We start from the raw sequence: 22,032 nt of genomic DNA, 5'->3' as shown, positions 1-22,032 counted from the left end.
TCGGCCGCGCATGCACACATACAGTAATAGCGTGACAATGGGGTAAGCGTGACTGTTTGACGGATCAGATAATTTCCAAACTATGCATTTTATTGCAGAAAAGTTTCTCGGGTTTTCCACCGGTTGATGTCGTCCATGTATCCCGACGTTTCGATCCGCGACTTGCTGATCATCCTCAGGGGATCTTCCGAATGAGTCATTCCGAATGAGTCATTCGGAAGATCCCCTGAGGATGATCAGCAAGTCGCGGATCGAAACGTCGGGAGACATGGACGACATCAACCGGTGGAAAACCCGAGAAACTTTTCTGCAACTGATACGCCGGGAAAACCTAAGATCATATATGTATTTTATAATTTTAATACAGCTACCTAACGTACCTAAAGAAGCACTAACTTCAAAAATGAAAAAGTTCATTCACAGTTCCTTACAGTGAAAATTAAAAAAATCATTCGTGTCACTATGTTCACCTTCTGTTCAAACAAACTTATCGAAAACTCATCCAGGAATTATCATAAGTGAGTTTGAGCGGATAATATGGTGGAAAACAAATTGCTTCATCTTATACGAGATTTTGGTGAGTCAATAAACTAGATGAAAGAAGCCAACCGTCAAGCATTCACTCGCGTTACTCTTATAAATTTCCGTCCTCGCAATGAGAATTAGAAATAATAAGCCACGAGAGTAAAATATAGGGAATGATAGCGAATGTGACGCCGTTCTATTTGCAGGGTAACTTTTTTGACCCACAGCACATACATCAATGAGCTTCGTGGTATGAATTACCACGAGTTAAAGTTCCCCAAGACTGGAAACCAAGGACCGCGAAACATGGAATCGAACCACGGACCTGTGGCGGTCCAGGCCTCTGCGCAGATCACTGCTCAGCCACTGGCAATTTATGTAAATTTCACCGTCATTCACGCCTCAGCCTCGATATATTACACATCAGTGTGCTATAGATGGTGTTGTTAACGTAACAAGTCATTTGTCCCGTTACTTGGGTTACCGTACGACATGGATGATGTACTCACGTATCTTTCCGGAGGCAAGGGAGAGAATCAGGAGGGCGACGGCAGCGCCCCAAGCGAATCTTTGCAGTGCGGCGTAGATGGCAGCCTCGCCGACGTCGTACTCCCTCTCGGGCGTGTAGAAGACCACGGCGGGGAAAAGCACGGCGCCGAACACGAGCACGGAGAACGCGAATATGGTACGGGCCGTCGCCTTCAAAGAAATCAACATAACAATAGGGAGGAATAATACGAACTATTAAGATCAGGAACTGATGAGATACTATAGAACCATTCCACCTTATAGTTGTGTTCCGACTCGTTAGGCATTAGGGAGCTTGGATTTGGGTGGCTAAATTTTGGGTAGTCGACCTATAAAAGAACATAAATTGGGACATCCAAATACTGGTGTTGCCATCTCCTGGGCGCGAAACCAATGAAGAACGAGAGATATTTGGAATGAATCGAACAAATGATAACCATTCACATTCCGCAGGCATTATCCTAATCAAATATCAGAGAGAATAATTCTGGGTACGAAAGGTTGTTGAAGGAATGGAAAAGGATTATTTAATCGAAGGAGAAGCTAGATGCAATCCAAGATGAAGACAGAGCGTAACTTTCTTCATTCATAAACTGCACCATCACTCAAGAGCGTACACTGGATCAAAACTAAAGGGGGGTAAGCCGTTGTCGTTCAAGATGTAACAAACATAAGCTTATGAAGCCAATGCAGCGATTTATTATTTTTTTTAATGATTAGCTCAGAAAAAAATATTTTTATTTTTTACATTTTTTATACTAATATCATTTTCCTTCTATTTAAAGAAAATTTGTTCAAAAATTTCGTTTTGAACTAAATTTACTTTTGCTTTTAGGAGTGGGGGCAGCTGCACACTCCAGCTCCCCGGACGCTGCTGGGGACGCCCATGCCATCACTAGGTATAGATGTGAAGCCAAGACGTAGTACTAATTTTTTACGAAAGTTGTTTTTTTAGCAACCAGGTTTATTCTGTGATAGTAGTCGGAATTTTGCGGGGAAAACCACTAATTTACATCTGCCACTGTTAGAAAATTTATAACTAAAACATTCATTAATCGAATCGAAAACATAAGAGAACCCTTATTACAGGACAGAAATCAAGTGATGGTGTCGAACCAAATCGTCGTAATACAGCAAAACACTCCAAATGAAAATTATAAGCTCGATTATTAAGTTGCAAGTCAGTCTTAAATTACAAAACATAAATAAAAATACGTGGAAGAACAAATCGAACAGTTTTGAAGGTGATTTTGTAAAATTTTTCCATTAACCCTTTAAAGAACAAACTAACTTACCAACTGATTTTAATTATTTATTTGCATGTTCTAAGTATTTTACAACTAATTAAGAGATATTATGAAAGAAAATCTGAACAAAATTTTTAACGCATTTTCAAGCATGTTCCCAAATAGTAACACGACAAAAAATTTTCCTACTGCTTAAAAATAAATATACATTTGCCCAATAAACTAAGTTTAACAATTTAATATATATTGATGCTTTGAATAAATGATCATTTGTTACTGGAGAGCGAGTGTTGAGAAAAATATCGAATAAACCGCATACTCACTACAGAGGTGATGAAAATAACCAATTTTGAAAATATATAATTAAAGATCAATGTATACACAAGTCAAGCGATTCACTTTTAAAAAATATTTCCATGATTTATTTACATAATAAAAGCTATAAGAGTAATCACATATACGATATATGATTTTCATAAATTTTTAGAAATCTGTTCCCATATGGGAACATTGGACTACAGACGGTTAATGAAATTTTTACAATTATGAATTTCACTTTACGAGTTTTAACTAAATCACTACCCTGGTTTCAGTCATTTGTATCATCTCTAGATCATCATAGGGTTGAATTCGTAAATTTCATGTATTTCCATTAGTGGAATGGCAGTATTGCATACGAAGCAAACAAATTGTGAAACAGACGACCCTTGGCTTTGATGAAACTCACCCTTGTAATCTTGGTCTCATAGAGCTTCCTCTTGTGGAAGACGTATCCGGCGATGAACCCAGCGACATAAGGACCAGCTCGGGTGTGGCTTTTGGTGTACATGGCATGAAAGTATCTGCTGGCCCTCGGATTTGACAGGAACCTGAAGGAAATTGGAATTGAGCTGACTGTGGACGTAGGGCGGATCGGAAAAATCGTTTTTTTTTTCAAATACATCTGGTCCAATGAAAAAAGTTGTGGGACCGATCAAAAATAAGGCCTGAAATTTTTGAGACCTCTACTTGAACCCCTGACCCTCGCTCAAATGCGATTTATGGGGGGAAGGTCAAAATCCGAAAAATATAATATTTTATGGTTATTTCTAATAGATTTTGCCGAGTTACTGTTCTTTTAGAAAAAATTTCGTGCATTTTGACGTATTTGCCACCGTTTAGTCACAAAATGCCTAATTTGAGTCCGCGTCCGCGAAGAAAATATTCCAACGCCCACGCAGCGTCGCGGAAACAAGAGCGGTAGGCCGATCCCGTCCCCTCCCCGCTCGCTACTCCTCTTACCACGCCTCGAATACAGCAAAATATATCCCAAGTGTGCTGCTATGAGGGCGTTCATCTTTGATAATATAAATCGGAACATGGTAGAAGGTACAAAAGGATACGTAGTGAGACGACTTGTCCCTTATTTGGTGCCTCGTCGGCGATAAACAAATCGATATTACCAACTTTTAGAAAAGTGATATAGGAAATATAAAAGTTTTTCAGTTTTGGATGTTCTAGCTTCATAGGCAGATTGCCTACATAAGTAGGTTACAGATTTCTTCCATAGCTTATGTTTTATATGTATAGATACCATATCGTTATGTTGCGTAGTGCAACACTGCACGCTCGTGGAAGTAAATTTTAATATTCTGGTGCATGTAGGTAATGGTTCACCTCCTGCCAAACACCGCTGTAGGTGGCTTGCAAGCAGGGGCAGATTAAATTTGGGGGAGTGTATTATGACCGGAATCCGGGGAGTATGGAATACCCCGCGGGAAGAGAGGGACGTTTTTACAGTGGGGAGTGCTTCGCTTCGCTCTGCTTGAAAATTTGTGATGAAATTTGTGGGAGTGACCCCTTCGACCCCCCCCTAAATCCGCCTCCTATTGCTAGGTAATATGTAGATGTAGACGCTTACGTGAAATTACAGTTTTATAACATTGAAGGGGATCGGTTTGGTGTGGTTGTTAGAGTGTTGGCTTCCAACCCGGTGGGACCGGGTTCAAATCCCGGCAGCGGCAGAGAATTTTTAGGGACTGCACCGATCCCTGCTTGATTGTTGAGTGGAGGACATTTCAAGCGCAACACTCCGTCCGTCGGATGGGACGTTAAGCCGTGGTCCCCTTGGCGCCTTTCGTTAAAAGCAGGCTAATGCCGACGCCAAATTTCCCTCCACCCTTCCCTCCCTACCCTTCCCTCATGGCGCAAATGACCTCAGCTGTCGGTCACTTCCTCCAAATACCATACCATAACATTAAAATACCTTGTAAACCGTTGCCTTTGTTGCATAGAGACTTTGGGGTTTTCTTTTTTAATCAAATGAAGGCGATTTGCGACAAATGGTCGAAATTGGCTGCAATAGGTCGAATTTGGGTGAAATGACGCCGGATCTTTGCGGCCAAAGGGTGTCAGCAAAGGTGTACTCACTCGTTGTAGAAGAGGATTGTGGCGTCGTGTCTTCCGGCTAAAGTGATGGCGAAGGGCACGACTAGCGAGGCGAGGGCGAAGAGGGCAAGGGCGAGCTGCCCTGCCCGGGGCCGGCGGTGCAGCAGGACCAACAGGGGCAGGCTGAGCACGAAGTAATGCATGTCGCACGGCAAGTACCACGACTGCACCATGCACTGCGCAGGGGAGAAAGAGAATTGATGTGTGGAGACAAATTTACAATCGAGTGGGTACGTAATGATATACATCTGCCAGGATGAATATATTTGTTTATATTCTGATATACATCTGCCAGGATGAATATATGTTTTTAATTTGTGTATTTTTTATTTGTTTATTTCTAATTTGATTATTTTTCATTTGTTGATTATTTATTTTTATTTATTTATGTATCTATATATTTACTTATTCATTGCAGTTCAAAAACAGAATATAGCCAATTGCAAAGAATACAATAAGTAAAAAGTAAACAAAAATTGTAAGTGTGACATCAATGAATGAAACAATATTCAGCAGTATTATGAAATAACTAACAAGGAATAGAGTAGAAATAGAATACTAACAAGGACTAACAAGAGAAGAGTAGAGGGAAAATAACGATGGTGAAAGATACATCAACATTCTACCTCGTAATCCGCTTACAAAGGCGTCCAGTGGGGGTTGTTAGGACACCAGCCGTTTACATGTAAAAAGCAAATGCTCTAACGAAATTACAACTAGCATTAATGAAAGTCCTTTGTGGTTCGAGGGAAAAACGGATTCTCATACCTAGACTATCGGAAAAATATCTGTCTTAATTTATCGCTTCTGTCGGACCAGGAAATATTGCGGGGCTATAATATGATGTTCTCCGTATCGCTCATAAAGACATCTATTCTCCATTGCTCAAGCAATCTAAGATAGATGAGGGATCAAAAGGGGAAACACATTCTGAGTAGGAGTTAATGGAAGAATGGATACTGAATAGTAAATAACGTTTCGAGAGAGAAAGGCGTGGGGTGAAACATGAAATAGGTCAATTGACCTCGTCGTGCGCGAAGTAACACGGATCGGGATAAGGGAAAGAAGGTTATATGATCTGCATTTGCCATTCATAATACTTATGATGAGCCTCCTGTCACGTTTAGTACACGGCGATCAGCTAGAATTGCTATACCAAGCGAAGATCCAATCATGCTGAGGGAAAATTTACGGATAGGCTTGTGGCGGTAGCGGACAATGGAAAGGAAAAACTTTAACGGGATTTCAAGGTGCTTCAGTGAAGAAAGCGTGGGAAATGATAAGGATATCCAACTATTATTCAAAGTTAGCAAAGACATTGTGATTTAGTGATTGACATGTACGTCTTTGTTATAGTAAAAATGTGTACCCACCAACCATTACCTGCAATTATCTCCAAAAAAGAAAAATTGCACTTATTCCCCTTTGCTTTTAAGGTCCTCAATAAACCCTCGCTATTTCTTACCTGTTTCATTCTTTATCGTTTAGTGTGCCCAAATTCGATTAAAATCGCGATTTCCAAAACAACCTATATCATTCAGCAGAATTTAAGGCAAACCACTTCTTTGTACATACTGAAGCCGTCAAATAAGTGACTTCTATAAGTCTTGCTGTGCGTATATTCATTAATAAAATAAAAATCGAAGTAACCGCTATTGTAGCCCTAATGATTAAATGAAAAAAACTGTTCAACCCGAATTCCCACTAAATGGCCTTGTGCCGTAAGGGAATTCGCGACTTCAAGTATTCTTTAAGTGCAACAATTCTATGGAGGAAAATCATTTTATTCATTTATTCAGCACCAAAAACAGCACCACTAAATTTAAATTGGGTTATGGAAACATAATAAATTATTTAGTTAATATAATTAATTATTGAATATCTTGATTTCCAGAGTTGAGTCATAAGCTTACATCGATTTTCAAGTGTTTAACTAGGTTTTGGAACCATATTCTTGAACCATAATTCAGTTTTTTCTGTAAAGTCGTATTTATTCCTGAAAATTTCTCCAAGATAATTTGTAATACATTTTAAACTTGTCGCGTGATATAAAAGCACACCTGTTTAGGTGCAGAAAAGAAAGAAAACATCAACCGGTGGAAAACCCGAGAAACTTTTCTGCACCTGATACGCCGGAAAACCTAAGATCATACATCACACCTGTTTAGGTTTCACAACATCACCTAACAGCTGGATCTGATGTCTCTGCGTCCGCGAAAGTCAAAGTGTCAGACTCCGGGAAAGGGCGCGAGCAATTCATGGAAATAAAATGAATTACTGTATATGTGATTTGCAGGTGCTCATGGATATGGCGTTCAGAAACGAATTTTTGCAGATAGGTGGTGGAAAATTTCGCTTCTTTTTTCCTGAAATGGATGATGCATACTGGAAATTGATCATATTTCACTGTCTAAGTTGGGTTTTTCCACCGGCAATGAACAAAAATACGAAAATAAATTTTGATACAGCATAACGCGCTTCAAGGTGCTTTATCTCATCCTGTCTCATTCACTTATGGAAATATTCATGGAAAGTTTAAAATAACGGATGAAAAAGTAAAAGAGAAATGCAATTTCGCACTCGCGCGACGTCATCTTGAATATGAACAAAGCATATGGGAACAGGTGCAGAAAGACTCGATCCGAGAACTGAATAAAATACAAAGGAAAGCTGCGTCAAAAATAGCAACGGGCATACAGAAACCGGTACAGAGATGTAAAGCGTATTAGGCTGGTAGGCGCTAGAGACACAGAAGCTGCGCGTTTAGCTTACTTAGATTACTTGAGGAATTGAGAATAGATGTCTTAAACCCTATCTAACCCAGAGTTGTTTCTGCCAGAAATCAAATTTCAAGATTTTAATTCTGAAAATTTTAAAATTTTACACTCAATTATAATTATTCTGGCAGCTAAATTAGTCATTAAAATTTACTCTACAAAATAATATTTAGTTTAGATATCTCCTTAATAGAGCTGAAAGTTTAAACATTTTTGATGTTGCTTAAAATCAACATTGGGTTATAAAAGGTTAAGAGCGACACTGAGAACATCATATTAGAGCCCTACATGTCCAGACTATATGACTATAGAGACTATATGACTATGACTATAGAGACTATATGTCCAGGTCCGACAGAGGCGGTATATTAAGAGAGACATTTTGCCGAACTAATAGATATGGGAATTCGTTTTTCTCCCGAACCATAAAGGACTTTATTAAATGCTAGTCGCAATTTTGTTTGAGAATTTGCTTTTTATAATTAACGACTTGTGTTCTAACATCCCATACCACGTGCCTTTTTAGGCGGCTAACGGGTTAATATTTATATTTAAATGTAGATAAAAATCCGACAAAATAATAAATTATGAGATATACTCAACCGAACGGATAGGGATGAGTATAAGACTGCGTTTTCCTGCCGAAAACGAAAGGTTCAACGCATTTTCACTCAGAAAAGACTACGCCTGCGATGGTGAAGATATTAAGGTAGGTAGCTCCAAAGGTCGACTTGAGTAATCTAGTTAAATATTTTAATGATGCAGTTAAACTCGCTGATGGCGAATTTTTTTAACGAATTTGTTCTATTTTGTTATAAACCGATTTCGTTATAGCCATAATAAAGAACTTTGCACCATTATTCACAGATTTACCGGCTGAAAATATTCTTTATTTAATCAACAGTTCCGTAACATTTTATCATCATCCGCCCTTTCTATCAAACGGCTGTAAATGGAAAGGTTTTAAGACCACCGGTAGATGTTATGTGGTGATGGCCGCGCGTTAGAAAAACTGACGATAAGGTAAGGAACGTTTAAGTAGCGAAGATGGCCGTAATTTCTTTATAAAAGAGAAAATAATTCCCTAAGGGATCAAAGGATAGTTCGTAATAGTGGGCTTTTCGTAACATCGATGCCCTTAGGAGATATTCCATCCTGGCTAGGAAAAAATTGTGTAATACAGGATGGATAAAAACACTCAACCCCTTCCAAACGCCCTAGGGATGGTCTCCAGGGGTAATCTTGTATAAGATGATGTGGCCATGCGACTAAATCCAATCTTAAATATGGTTATCTCAGGTCGCTATTATGTATTACTACGCAGAAGCGCAAATATACAAATAAGTTTGGTAACAGGCAAAGAAGCTTAAGTTGTTCTAATTTGTTGTTGTTGTATAATTTGAAGTAAATAAAATTAGTTGCTCTTGCCGTAATAGGTCTACAGGAGATAAAATTGTGATAAATAGGATCACCAACTTTGTTTAAATCGCTATTGATCAATTTCCAAGACGTAATTTGAGCATTTGGTCGTTATATACATATTCTTTTTATTTGTCTATTAATATTTTAGACACCTAGTCTTACCATTTGCTGCGTATTGACGTAGTTGCTGACATAGAGTAGGTTCGTCCACCAATGGCGTGCGCAGAAGGTGGCTTCGTGGGCCACCGTAGAATTCCAAAGGGGGCCTGAGGCCACCTTGTTGAGCAGCGTGCTGTAGAAGAAGATGACGAGCGCATAGGCAGGCGTCAGGCTGCAAAAAAAAGAGGATCACTCAGCGCCAGGACATAAAATAACATGCAAAGTAGGCAAAACGAATGTCACCATGTGCCAAGATTTTTTCACCCAGCACTAGGTGCCGGCAGAAAAAGGAAAAAATTCAAGTTCTCCTCGCGTTAAAGTGAAGTCAGGAAGCAGCAGCATTGAAGTTAATACTTTGCATCTAGAGGTAAGTCTGGATCAGGTGACCGGCAGCCAAATTCATACGCCATGTGGAAAGGGTGGAGAGAAACCCGGCGAAGAATCCCTATCAGATTCTCAGGAGTTATGAACAATCATAATACGAGTATCCGAGTACAACCAAAAATCACCGTAGCACAACTTACCTCTTTTACAGAATGTTCTAAATTAAATTTAAGCATCTGTCTGGAAGCGGAATTTTCGAAAAAAGCTCAGAGGGAACGCACACAAGGAACACGGGGTCATAAAAAGGACCTTTTTGCGACAACCTTGGGCGGAGTGGACGGGCAAATATCCACCAGAAGTAGGCTGGTTGGAAGGTTGTGCAAATCCTAGTTTACCTCCTCGTTTCAAGTGCACTATTTGTGAAATTGCATTGATAAACAAATCATATTTTCACCGGCTTGTCATTATTAGTCACTCTAGGTTCACTCATCCAGCACGCAAAACCACGCGCAGGGAAGATCCACGGGAGTGAGGAGTAACGCGCGAATCAAGAAACACGCGGCGCGGCGCGGAATGAAGGAATCAAGATACGACCAAACGGTTGAAATATTTAGTCAAGGGACTCCAAAATGTCATTTTTAACACAAAATACGTTTCATACAGGTAAAAAATGGTGCCGTCAAATTTATACCCTGTGTCTAGATTAAAAGTATTTTTACTAAGCCTTATATCAATGGCCTCCTTAGCAAGTATGTTCCAGAATTTGTTGGAACGAAATAATAATTTTTCGGTATACTATTTTATTTTGTGGTCCCCATTGATACTATTTTCACGCATTTATAATAATAAAAACTTCTATTCTAAAATACTTGATTTTCATATATAATTTGTGTTGTTGAAAATTATTAAAAGTTATGGAAGAGCAGAATATTGTTTTTTTTATTCTTACCTTACAGTAAATTGGCTCTCCCATTTAGAATAAACAGCAATATCCTTCTTGGATACCTCTTTTTTTCCTCCATCAATTAAAATATCCGTTTTTGTTCTGTTTGCAAAAAAACACCGGTTGATTTTGCTGGGAGGGATCGAGGGGGGATTGTATTGAGGTCACGTACAGTAGTTTTGCTCTTGAAGAGGCTGTAAATGGTGGTCAAAATCTGGAGCGCAGAGGCAATCGGAACAGACTGCTTTGATCTCTTTCGAGGTCAAGGTCTTGTAAGCGAAGTAATTGAAGTGCTCTCCACAAATTACTCAATCAGGGATCGTGCAGTCTTTAAAAATTCTCCCCTACCGCCGGAACTTAAACCCGGATCCACGTGGAGAGGAGCCAACTGTCTAACCGCCCGACCCCATCCCCATAACTAAAAATTAGAGATAATAATCACTTCTATTGGCGATGCAAAGATTACCGCAGCGCCCCTAGCGGCCGCGCCTGGAATCACTCTAACTCAGACACACTCCTTCCTTTGTCGTATTGACTGCATGTGTTTCAACGTGAAAAGCGTGAGAAGACGGTAATTTCTTGAAGATGTTATCGGTTGTGGACGCCAATGAAAGCAACCTCAGGGTTTGTGAGGCCCATGCGTGAGGGAGAAGAAATTTTAAATGCTGGCTTTGTGATTTCGGTGAGGAACAAGAGTCGGTGGTTCATGTGCAGGCTTTGGTACTTCGCACCGCGGGCCTGACTTCTGAGCATCCGTATTCCGTGGATTTGTGGATTGATTTATCTCAGAATTACGGCGATCGGTTATCGAGGGATCAGAGTTTATAGTGTGGCCGTATTGCTGTGTACCTTTTTAGTACTGGCGCATCATTAACCTCCTTTATACACTTCAGGTGCCCCTGGTATTGAAATATCTATGTTTTACTCGGGGATTAGAGTGGGTGAAGGACTTTCGTTCTGTACTTCCCGGTCCTCCTCCTCTGCGTCTCAGGACTTCCATATCATTAGCAGTCTCTTGAGCTTGTTTGAGATTCTCTTCGAGGTGATTTCGATTGTGGAAGCACTCACCCAGATAAAACTCCAAAGTGTGGATGCAGTTCTGCTGGAATTTTATGAGCAAAATGTTACCGTGACCTAAGACCAAGTGGCTTCGATCTTGGCAACCCCGCAGAGGACTGATGCTTGGTTCAAAGACAGAAATATGTCTATCCCAGCATCTAAGGCTTAAAACCAGTCTACTTATGCGGTAAATCCTAAAGCTAATTGGAAAAAACTTTGTACTACAGCAATTTTACTGGTAACAAGTACACAGACAGAGGCAACAAATTTGAAACTGTAGCGAGAAAGAGGTATGAGGAGCTTGAGGGTTGTCAGGTGGTGGAATCAGGACTTCTAGAAATTCCTTGGGTGAGGGCAAGTTTGGATGGACCAGCTTTGGTTGATGGCAGGTTAATGAGAAGTGTTGAAATTAAGACATTTAAGGATGGTGAGACTTTGACGGCAGCTGAGGTTTTGGATCAAAGAGCAGTGAAGACCTTGGACAACAATGTTAATTTGAAGAAGAATACTGACTATTTTGCCCAAGTTCAAATAGGTATGGCTTTGAGTGGCATCCCAGAATGTGATTACATTGTGTATTCTCAGGCTGGTAATGATTATCTTAAAGTACGTGTTCCTTTTCATTCGGATTATGTGTTCTTAAGTAGATTGTGTGATGTTTATTTTGATCATTTCCTTCCTCTAATGATGGAGGATCATTATGCTAACTCTTAAGCCTCTCTTGTGGTGCTTTTTCCTTCAATTTTTTTCTCCTGACATTTGTCATAGAACTGATTTTTTTAATGCAAACTGAGTCAACTTATGTTTACAAGTTTGTTTTTCAGTTTTAGTGTTTGCCATTGTGTTTTTTTGTATTCTTGAACTATTTGATTTTTCCAGAAATATTGTCTTCACCTAGTTTTTTTCTCTTGCTCAACTGTGATGTTATAGTCTATGTATTTTGATGTGCCAGTATTAAGTTACCAGTGTGAAGTTTTATTTTCAATGTTTTACCATAATATTTTGCATTTTACCAATTTTTTGATCCGTAATGCCAAAGTAACTTTATTTTATGTATCTAATCAGAAAATATACTAGGATTTCTATTGCAACTGCTTCATTTATGTTTTTCTCTCTCAAAAGCAGTGTCTGTGAAGTACGTGGTTGACAATTCCATATGCAAGTTAATATAACACAAAACAAGGGGAAAAGACGAATGTTGATGAACAGTTCTCAGATAAAAAGTTCTCAGTTCTTATTCACAATTAAGTCTCTCTAGTCACAAACACAATACTTGTGTGTAATAGCATTACATGAACTTGTCATTCATGATTGGAGGTGCAAAATTAGTTAATTAACACATAATAAAAAGAATTTCATCTGCATATGGGAGTAGCGTCCATTATATTGGACCCAGTATCATTTCATATGCCCGCAGACGTTGAATCACTCTCTTAACATGACCTCTAGCTCTGTCAATGTCAGCATCATCCTTAGATAACTGACTTTCTTCTGAAGAAATTGAGGGCAGATGAGTCTAAAATTTCTCTGCAAGAGAGGACAATCTTACTAATGCACCTGCAAAATTACATTACTTCAAGAAAATAAATTCAAAAATATCTTACCGGGCGACACTCATTTTCAATTCTGTATTCTTTGTCCAAAATCACTCTATCTTGGTAGTCCAATCTATCCAACTCGCAGCTATCAGTGACAATATACTTGTCCAAGGCTCGTCCACCATATAAAGAACTTATCTCAGTTATTAGTCCAGATGGGGCAATGCCAAGATTGGCTTTTGCAGTGTGACCTCTCTTGTACTGGGAATACGTTAAAATTCAACATTCAGGACACTTGCATTTTTCTATAGGAATTTCCATGCAATCCAGTACAATCCTGGTGAACTTGTATTTTGAAAATGATGATGGTAGGTTGGCTCGGATCGTAGCTTGATCAGGCCAGGGTATCACTGACTTCAACACGCGTGCTAGTAAAGGACATGTGTAATTAAAATAATTTGTGTTTGGACACTCGTTTTCCCATCTTCAGTACTATAACCCACTTTTGCCGTAAACTTTCTTCCTTCGGAAAAAATGGAAGCTTACTTCGTGGGAATTATAACTTGAACACTGTGGAACGCTGCAGTACGTGGTGTTTCTAGAGTTTTTCTGGGAGTGCGGACAAATAATCGTGGTCCATGATTTCCGCAACGTAAACTAAGATATACGAGCAACGAATGTGTCTGAGTTAGAGTACTTCCAGGCGCGGCCGCCAGGGGCGCTGGGGAGAATCTTTGCATCGCCAATAGGAGGTCATCAGACTTCTTTGTTTACGTGCGTTGCCATGATAAAATTTCCCATGGACCGGGAATCGAACCACGGGCCTTCCGTTTTCCGGGCTACTGCGTAGACTACTACGCTATCCTTACCAGGGGCGCAGCTAGGAAATAATGCTCGGGGGGGGGGGGTTAGGTGCAACTACTACCGGGGTGTGTGGGGGTATGGAATACCCACCAGGATAAGCGGTAGGTGCGAGATTAATAAATTGCGGAATTTTATGATAAACGGTTCAAAATGGTGAATTTTATGGCTTTCTGAGGGATATTTTTTTAATCCTTACACTATTCTATTAGTAATATCAATCCAATTAAGTGAAATGGATTAAACTTAAAAATTTCTCCGAGCTCTGGGGGGGGTTTTAACCCCCAAAATCCCCCCCTCGCTGCGCCACTGATCCTTACACTATCCAACGGGTCTGAACCGGTTGTGGTTTCATTGAAGCCATTCTCCCTCGCGTTTCCAGCCTTGACGGACCACGAGGGCTTAACATCTAGAACCACGAGCCTCAGACAGTTACCATGAGAATCAAGGAAACTGAATACCGTAGTAGTCTGCGCAGTTTCCCGGGAAGCCTAAGGTCCATGCGGTCCATGGTGTGTTTCCCGGTGAAGGGTTAATTCGTTCTTTTGTTCTCACGGAAATTCATGTAATTTTCATGTGGCAGGCTCGTGATGTTACTCATATTTCCTTGTGACTATTGATATCTTATATTAAGTTTATGATGGTAACGTAAATGAGAGGGGATAACGCTGACCTTAATAAATTTAATACACCAATGTGTTAAAATAGCATTTTCTATCCGTCTAAAAAAAAAAATTCTAAAACGCATGCGACATTACGTGGATGCGAAGCGGAAAAATAGCCCCTGCCTTATTTCTAGGCTTGAATTCTCGCAAATTCAACATGTTTTCAGAACCAACATGCGCAATGACATGCTCCGTGTAAAACGGCCTTAATATTGTTCAGTGCACAATGGCTCAGGTGCGTGGCGGTCTTTATGCCCCAAGCTTATAGTCTATGATGTTCAAAATGTTTATCTTTCTTGAATCGATGGAACCGGAATCGAATTTAGGCGATCGATTCTCGATCCCGTGTCCGAGAATCGATGGAATCTATAATCGATTCATCCCTACCATATGATATCTTACCGTATGTATCGGAGGAAGAACATGGCGCCGAGACCGGCACCTTTGCCGGAGTCCCACTCCTTCAGTGTCGAGTAGACGAGCAGGAAGGCGCCGACGGCGAAGAAAGTGTCCACCACGAGGTCCCCGTGCAACGTCAGCATGTAAGGAATCTGACGGTTGCCCTGCGACGAGACAGAGACCAAAGGTCAATGGCGTTCGGTCCACTGCATTGCCAAAGTGTTTAAATGTTACCATTTTAGTACGTGAAACAAATAAGAAATCCTTCCTCCTGCGTCAGCCTGTCATTTACTAGCTACTACTGCTACAAACAGAATGATTTTCCAGGTACTAATTAACACATTTACAGACACTCGGTATTATATTATATATAATTATATACCGCCTCAACAATTTCCTCTCCTAAAAGTCTTTCGTATGTCTTAACCATATTCTAATCATAGGTTATTAATAAGTGCTGTTATTGTTTTCATTTTTTAAATATTTTAGGATAATATCAGAAAATAGGTTCAAATTTGTTTAGAGAAGATCCAAGAAATTTGCAGCTAGAATTTCAAGTTAAAATGAAAAAATCCAAAGAAAGTTGTCAGATTGTTGGCAAATAAATATTAAAAATGGAAGTATAGTATAAAAATATCAGATATTTACATACACTTGTTCATTCTGCAATTATTTCCTGTATTTTGTTAAAAGTCATTATTTTCAAGTTTTCTTTTCACACAAAAAAAAACATTTTAAAACCGACCTTGCAAACACATGTGCCAATTAAATTTTAATATTTTGTAAACTGGGTGGTTGGGTTGAGTTTGAGCTCGCCGTTACAGCACTTAGAAACGCCTCCGAAGGTGTTTCCAAGTGTTGTACTGGCGAGACGTGACGTGAGAAGGTACCCGAAAGAATACCTGAACGCATGAAAACATAACCTCTCGAATGCAGAGCCACCGATTGGGCGGATGCATGGTTCTAACTGGCTCCGCAGCGCTGCCCATTATGTGCCCGTTCTAATAAGTTTTCCATCACCTAATCAAAATCATCAAGATCCTAGTCTGCGGCAGAATTGTGGTAAATTTATACCCGGCAAGTTCGAATACCACAAACGGAACCTTAATCAGAATCTGAGGGCATAAACACGTATTAAAATCCACATTGATCAAAAGATTTCGAGGAATTAAAAATATTAGGAAGGGTTTGAAAAAAATATTTAAAAGCCATTACGATACCTCCACTGCATAAACGCTCAACAATCGCCCACCGAATCAAATTACACTAAGATAGGTGCGTACTTATGCGTGCGCCCTTATGGTACTAGATGAGCGGATTCGATTCGTTGGGCAATTGTTGAGCTTTTATGCAGTGGTGGTTTCGCATTTACTAACCTTCAAGTACGCATGCTTATGAGGGAGATTAATACTGTCAATTAGGAAGAAAACAAGGGTTTAGTGCATGATAACCATGCAAATGAGAGGGAATAACGTTGACCCTGATAAATTTAATTCGCCAATGTGTTTGGTGTATGAAATAGCATTATACATCTAAAAATATACTGAGAGGGATAAAATATTCTAAAATCAAGTAAAAAACACCGTAAAAAACAAGTTCCAAACAACTAGTTTCAATACATTTCGTATCGTCGCACAGTGGGCTGAAATCGGCAAAAAGTGAGAAAAATTATGAAATAACGTTTATCGAGGAGGGAACTTGACATTTAACGAAATTACTCTAAAATACATATATGGCCATGAATCTGGCCACTTCATTTGAAGATCCATTAATGCAGTTCTTTGTCGTTTCGAAATTCAGAATAACCCCCCTAAATAAGTTACTGTAATAAAATACGGGATTTCATTAATAAAACGCTAGTTTTCTTCCATTTTATGCATGAAATCGTGTAAAATTTATGTCAATCATGTTTTAACACAATGACACCTCAAACCCCTTCAAAATTGAAAACAAAAAAACTTTGATTAATTGAAGAAAAAGCTAAAGAAGTCCGATAAAAAAGTCTGATTCCCTGAGCGCATAGGCTGACTGGTTTTCACCGGTTGGCTGCCATGAGATACAGGAAATCACGCCCAAGTGCATCCGCTACCCGCGAAGGAACTATCCGCCGTGAATTGATCACTACTTCTCTTTTCGATCAAGGAGATCGACTTTGTATCGATTATTCTCGATCGACTCCCTCTTTGCCCTCAATGGCACAGTAGACTGCGCGACCCACGGGCAGTGTGGGCCGTGACGGAGGGTTTCATCAAGCCGTGACAAAATAATGCTTACGTATTATTTGATTGATACGCACTTTCCCGGCGAACAGAACTAATACTGCCTTAGAACTAATACTACCTATCACATGAAAAATTTAGAAATTTTTTTTTCATTTTGATTGATACGCACTTTCCCGGCGAACAGAACTAATACTGCCTTAGAACTAATACTACCTATCACATGAAAAATTTAGAAATTTTTTTTTCATATAGCATACGTAACTTCAATATTCACGTTCTCTTCTTAACCTCAGAAATTGAAATCTACCTTTCGGCCATTTTAAAAATCAAGGAATGGGTAAAATTTATTTTATAAAAGCTCTTTGTAATGCGAAGTTGTCTTTCTCTCTATAAAAAATATAATTAAATGCACTTATCAAATATTTTGCCCGTGACGAGATGAAGAAGACGTTTCGCCGTTTTCAAAGTTTTTCGCGTGTTCTTCTTCACTCTTTCGATCGTAAAAGCTAAAAGTTTACATTTAAACAATGTTTAGTGATTTATTATTGTAGCCGAATAAAAAATGAGTAAAACGATATATAACGCGCCCCTATGAAGCCTCGGCAGAATTTCGTACAAATGCTTAAAGTTCAGCGTTCGACCTTTTTTGCGGCGATAGTAGTAGGTAGCCTTGAGAAAGGGTGACGAGTCGGAACCCTAAACGTCGCGTCGGCGCTCTTCGAATATCTTACCCGCGCGGAAACCTGAGAAAAGTTTAATATAATAACGCTTAGTTTTACCATAAACTCTTAAGTAAAACGCGCACGTCACACGCGTATTTTTTCAAATTTTTCGAGGTTATTGAATGCATGCCATGTGTAGGGTGGTGTGAAGGGAGAAATATTCTCTTGTTCTTTCCCGGTGTAGGATGTTGCTGAAGTCTCCTCAAGTTTTCAACCGGGTGAGTTCATTGTAGGCCAACGTTTCGATGGCATGAAAAATAGATGGCAGCGGCAGCCATCCAAACGTCGGCCTACAATGAACTCACCCGGTTGAAAACCCGAAAGGACTTCAGCAGCATCCTACGCCGGGAAAGAACAAGAGAATGAAATCCCGAATCCGAAGTTTGGATGGCTGCCTCTGCCATCGATTTATCATACCATCGAAACGTCGGCGTACAATTAAATCACCCGGTGAAAAACCCGAGAAGACTTCATCAGCAAATACTCTAACGCATTCCCTGGCGTAATTGCTATGGATTTTTGATATGGACGCGTTAATTTTCCTCTGCTTCATGGAAAAACTAGGTATTTCAATGGTTCTGAGACTATGAATTTTAGTAGACAAGGCTATGCGGGATATTTTTATCGCGCGTTATACTTGAAATTTTGGAGACAAGTGGACAACTGCCTAAGGTTCACCGGTATTCTTTTCAATGCGCGTTGCACTTAAGAATTTTGGATAGTTCAATGAAGTAAGTTAGTCCATTAACTACTTTTCAATTCAAAAACTCGTGTTTCAGAGCTTAACGCGTCGTAATGAGGCCTCTTTTGGGTTTATCATGGTCACATGTGCCTGACGACGGTTAAATCCAACTGCATTGGTAGTAAACTCAACGTTTCAAATTATTTACAAGATATCAGTTGTCTGTGTCTTCATTGGCTTGGGTATCCTTAATGCGCCATATCCCCGAATGGACCTCATAATAAACAATGTAATCAGAGTTTATTGCATGCATTTATTGATACTGTAGATAGAAGAGGTAATATTTCGAAGGTATCTTGTTTTGAAATTGAAATTCTATTGCTCTGAACTTATTGAACTTCCAAACATGCCCGTATTTAGCTATATCAGTGAAGTCAACCGATTTTGATCCCAAATTTGGAAATTGATAATAACCCCTCAGGCACGGAAAGACTTTAGAAAACTAGGAGCAGGGTTGAAGGCTGCCGACGATTGAAGAGAGTAGAGGCATGTCGTTGACGAGGCCAAAAAATCAGCTTAGTTTTGAGTGGCCACGAGAGTAATTATTGTAATTTCACATCGCATTTTTAGAGTTTGAACCGGTTCATCATCCATGGGCCCAGTTTTGAGGGGGGAGGGGTAGCCTGCCGCCCCAACTTAAATGGTAATTTGTATGGTAATGGTGCGAAAAATGTATAAAAAGCTGTGGAAATGCTAAAAAACTTTGTCTTACACATTACTTAAAATGTTATCTTAGAGGCTAATTTAAATTTTCTAGGCCTGGGCCCCCTTCTCCAGGGACCCTCCCCCATTTCACTGGGGCGTATTCCATAGCCCCGACACCCCCGGCAGGATTGCTGCCCCCCTATCCCCAACGCAAAAAAAACTCTAAATTCCGCCCATGCTCTCACCTCCTCGATGTATTGCCCGTTGGTGGTGGCGCCCCCGATGGTGACTCCATACTTGTGGCACATGATGATCATCACCATGGAGAGGACGCGCACTCCGAACACCGCCTTGAGGCCATCCTTGTTCGTCGCTCGGTGCAAGTTGACGAAATTCTTCCTCATCGAGAAGCAAAGGAACAGGGCCTGGAGAGGAGCTGCAACGATGAAGATATGTGCTATCATTCAGCGTCATACTAGGTGTTAATAAAATACTCTCCGTATTCGTAACAAGTAGTAGTAGATACACGTAAACGTTCTCCGGAGAGATAACGTGGAACAGCATATTCAATGATACAGAAAGATATCGTACTGTCCAGAGGCGTAACTAGGGATATGCTTTGGGGGTCAGGAATGGATGGTCAGGGGTGGCGACGGAGGGATGGGCAAACGGCAAATTTTTGAAAAATCACATGCCTGGAAATACATTTTTACATAATATTGGCACAAAAGATTTAACTTTAAGCAGATGCAGTTATAACATGCCATAACTAGACAATATCTTTAAATATTTTTTTCCTCTGAGGCTTTGAGGGGGGAGGGGATCTATCCCCTCATCCTCCTCCCATAGTTACGCCACTGGTACTGTCCACTTAACTATAATTTCACAAACTCTACTACACGTGCTTCGATTGGCTTTCAATCATCATCATCATCATCAGTCATCTGATGTTAAATGCAAACCAATCATCACTTGGCCACATAAGGTATAATTTTCCTTACATTTTCACCCGCAATATTTGAGTTCTTTGCCAGGTAACTAGCCTATTGCCCTGAATCACATTATCATGACCTAGCAACATTTCAGTGAATCAAAAACAGCCCACCGAAGTGATGATCTTATATAGATTTTATTCTTATTGGTCTCACGTGGTGTAAAGTCTCCGGTAAAAGGGGTTATTTTTACCGCAGGAGTGCCTGTATTCCGCCCTATGCTAATTCAATTGTCAAAATTATTTGTAGTAATTTGTAAAATAAAGTATCTATCGATCAATCTAAAATGACAAACTCTCCGAGGTTTCAGGTTTAAATGAATCAGTAGGTACGTAATTAAACTCCTGGGGCTCATTTTCAACAATATATATATTGATGTTTGGATATCCCTGGACCCTTCGGAAAGTAACCCAATGGTCTGCCCACTCGGTTGCAATGCTTTCCCTTAAACAAATACCTCCTAAAATATTGTAAATCCACATGCAAATAAGATTTTATTTTGGCAATCACTCCTTTAGCTACCCTGGGGTAGGAACTGATAGAATGGTGACTGAGCAGAGTTTTTAAAACGACTGTCACCGTTTACGAATGGTTAGATACTCACTTGGTCTAGAGTTGGCTCCCTTACGATGGAAATCAAAGTACGTCGCAGAAATGCTGGTTATGACACATAATGCCAGGATAACACTGGAAGAGAAAGTGGAAACACCTTTTAAAACCAATTTATATGCATTTGAAGAATTAACTTAGCTTTGAATCAATTCATGTATGTTACTACTTTCATAATATATAAGCTTTCAACGCAGTTTACCAGCACAGAGATCTAAATTAGCCATATTATCGAAAGGAAGCAAACAAAATTCAGGAAATCCTTTTGTAGGCTTCCTCGGGTGATTGTTTGTTAAGATGTAGGTCTTTCGTGCTTTACTCCGCATTCGCTCTATTTCTTCCAGGTCCGAAAAATCTACCTAACTCTAACAAGGGGAGACCACGAAAGTTGCTCCGCCTTTTTCGATGCCGTATTTTTTATGGCCTTCGGAATGGTGAACACATCCCTGAACTAGTAGTGGTTCCGTTGTAAGTGAAATCTGGAAGACGTGTATGTTCGCAATTTTCAGGGAAATAGCATTGTTACGCGATGATAATTCGCGCTACTGCACATACAAACTGTTTTAGGTAATTTCAAGCTCCATTCAAAAAGCGAAATAAGCCGTAATTAAATTTGAAAAGCTTTCAAAGTTAATTGCTTCGCTTGATGATGCAAATAGGAAGAGGCAATCCTAATGTGGAATAACTGTGAAGCAATGAGGGTCTTCAGGAGGTACTTAAAATCTATACTGGATGATGCAATTAAATCAGACAGCATGGCTTCAGCAGCGGCGGTCTGGCCAGGTCGGCTGGTCGGCGATCGCAGAGGGCCCCGACCTTGGGGGGGCCCACAACGATCGCGTCTATCGTGAAGCCTATATGAAAAGTGTAATAAAAAAGACTCAGATTACTTTAGCCAAATTTTTTTCAATTATAAAAGTCTACGTTTTCATTAGTTGCTTTGTATAGAACATAATCAGCGTAAAAATATATTATATGAAAAATAACAAAAGGTGTCAGAAGAATAAAGAGAACCTGATGGTTTTTTGAAAGGGTTATTCTAGAGGTTATTATAGAGATTTTTTTTAGATTTCAGTCCATTTTCAAGGAACAAAATCACTAAACAGATATTAGAACCAAAATAGATAATTAAATTTTGTAGGCTGTGAATATCTCACTTCGTATATTATTTTTTCTTACTAAATTGCTATTTGTGATAAATTTTATCCTGTTTTCAAGAGCCATAA

General features: G+C 39.7%; 1 protein-coding gene across 1 annotated transcript; it reads right to left on the bottom strand.

Moving 5' to 3' along the window:
* Positions 1-1,005: 1,005 nt before the first annotated feature.
* On the bottom strand, positions 1,006-19,513 carry LOC124162959 (nose resistant to fluoxetine protein 6-like). Its single transcript, XM_046539739.1, has 6 exons — positions 19,451-19,513; positions 14,878-15,038; positions 9,089-9,257; positions 4,710-4,903; positions 3,028-3,169; positions 1,006-1,224 (listed from the first exon to the last, which is right to left on the bottom strand). The coding sequence occupies exons 1-6, from the start codon at positions 19,511-19,513 to the stop codon at positions 1,006-1,008; spliced, it is 948 nt and encodes a 315-aa protein (XP_046395695.1).
* Between the last annotated feature and the right edge of the window lie 2,519 nt (positions 19,514-22,032).

This window comes from Ischnura elegans, chromosome 7, assembly GCF_921293095.1.
Source record: "Ischnura elegans chromosome 7, ioIscEleg1.1, whole genome shotgun sequence".
NCBI lineage: Eukaryota > Metazoa > Arthropoda > Insecta > Odonata > Coenagrionidae > Ischnura > Ischnura elegans.
Note: the sequence above shows the minus strand (reverse complement) of the source record. Positions and strands in the feature narration are given on the sequence as shown.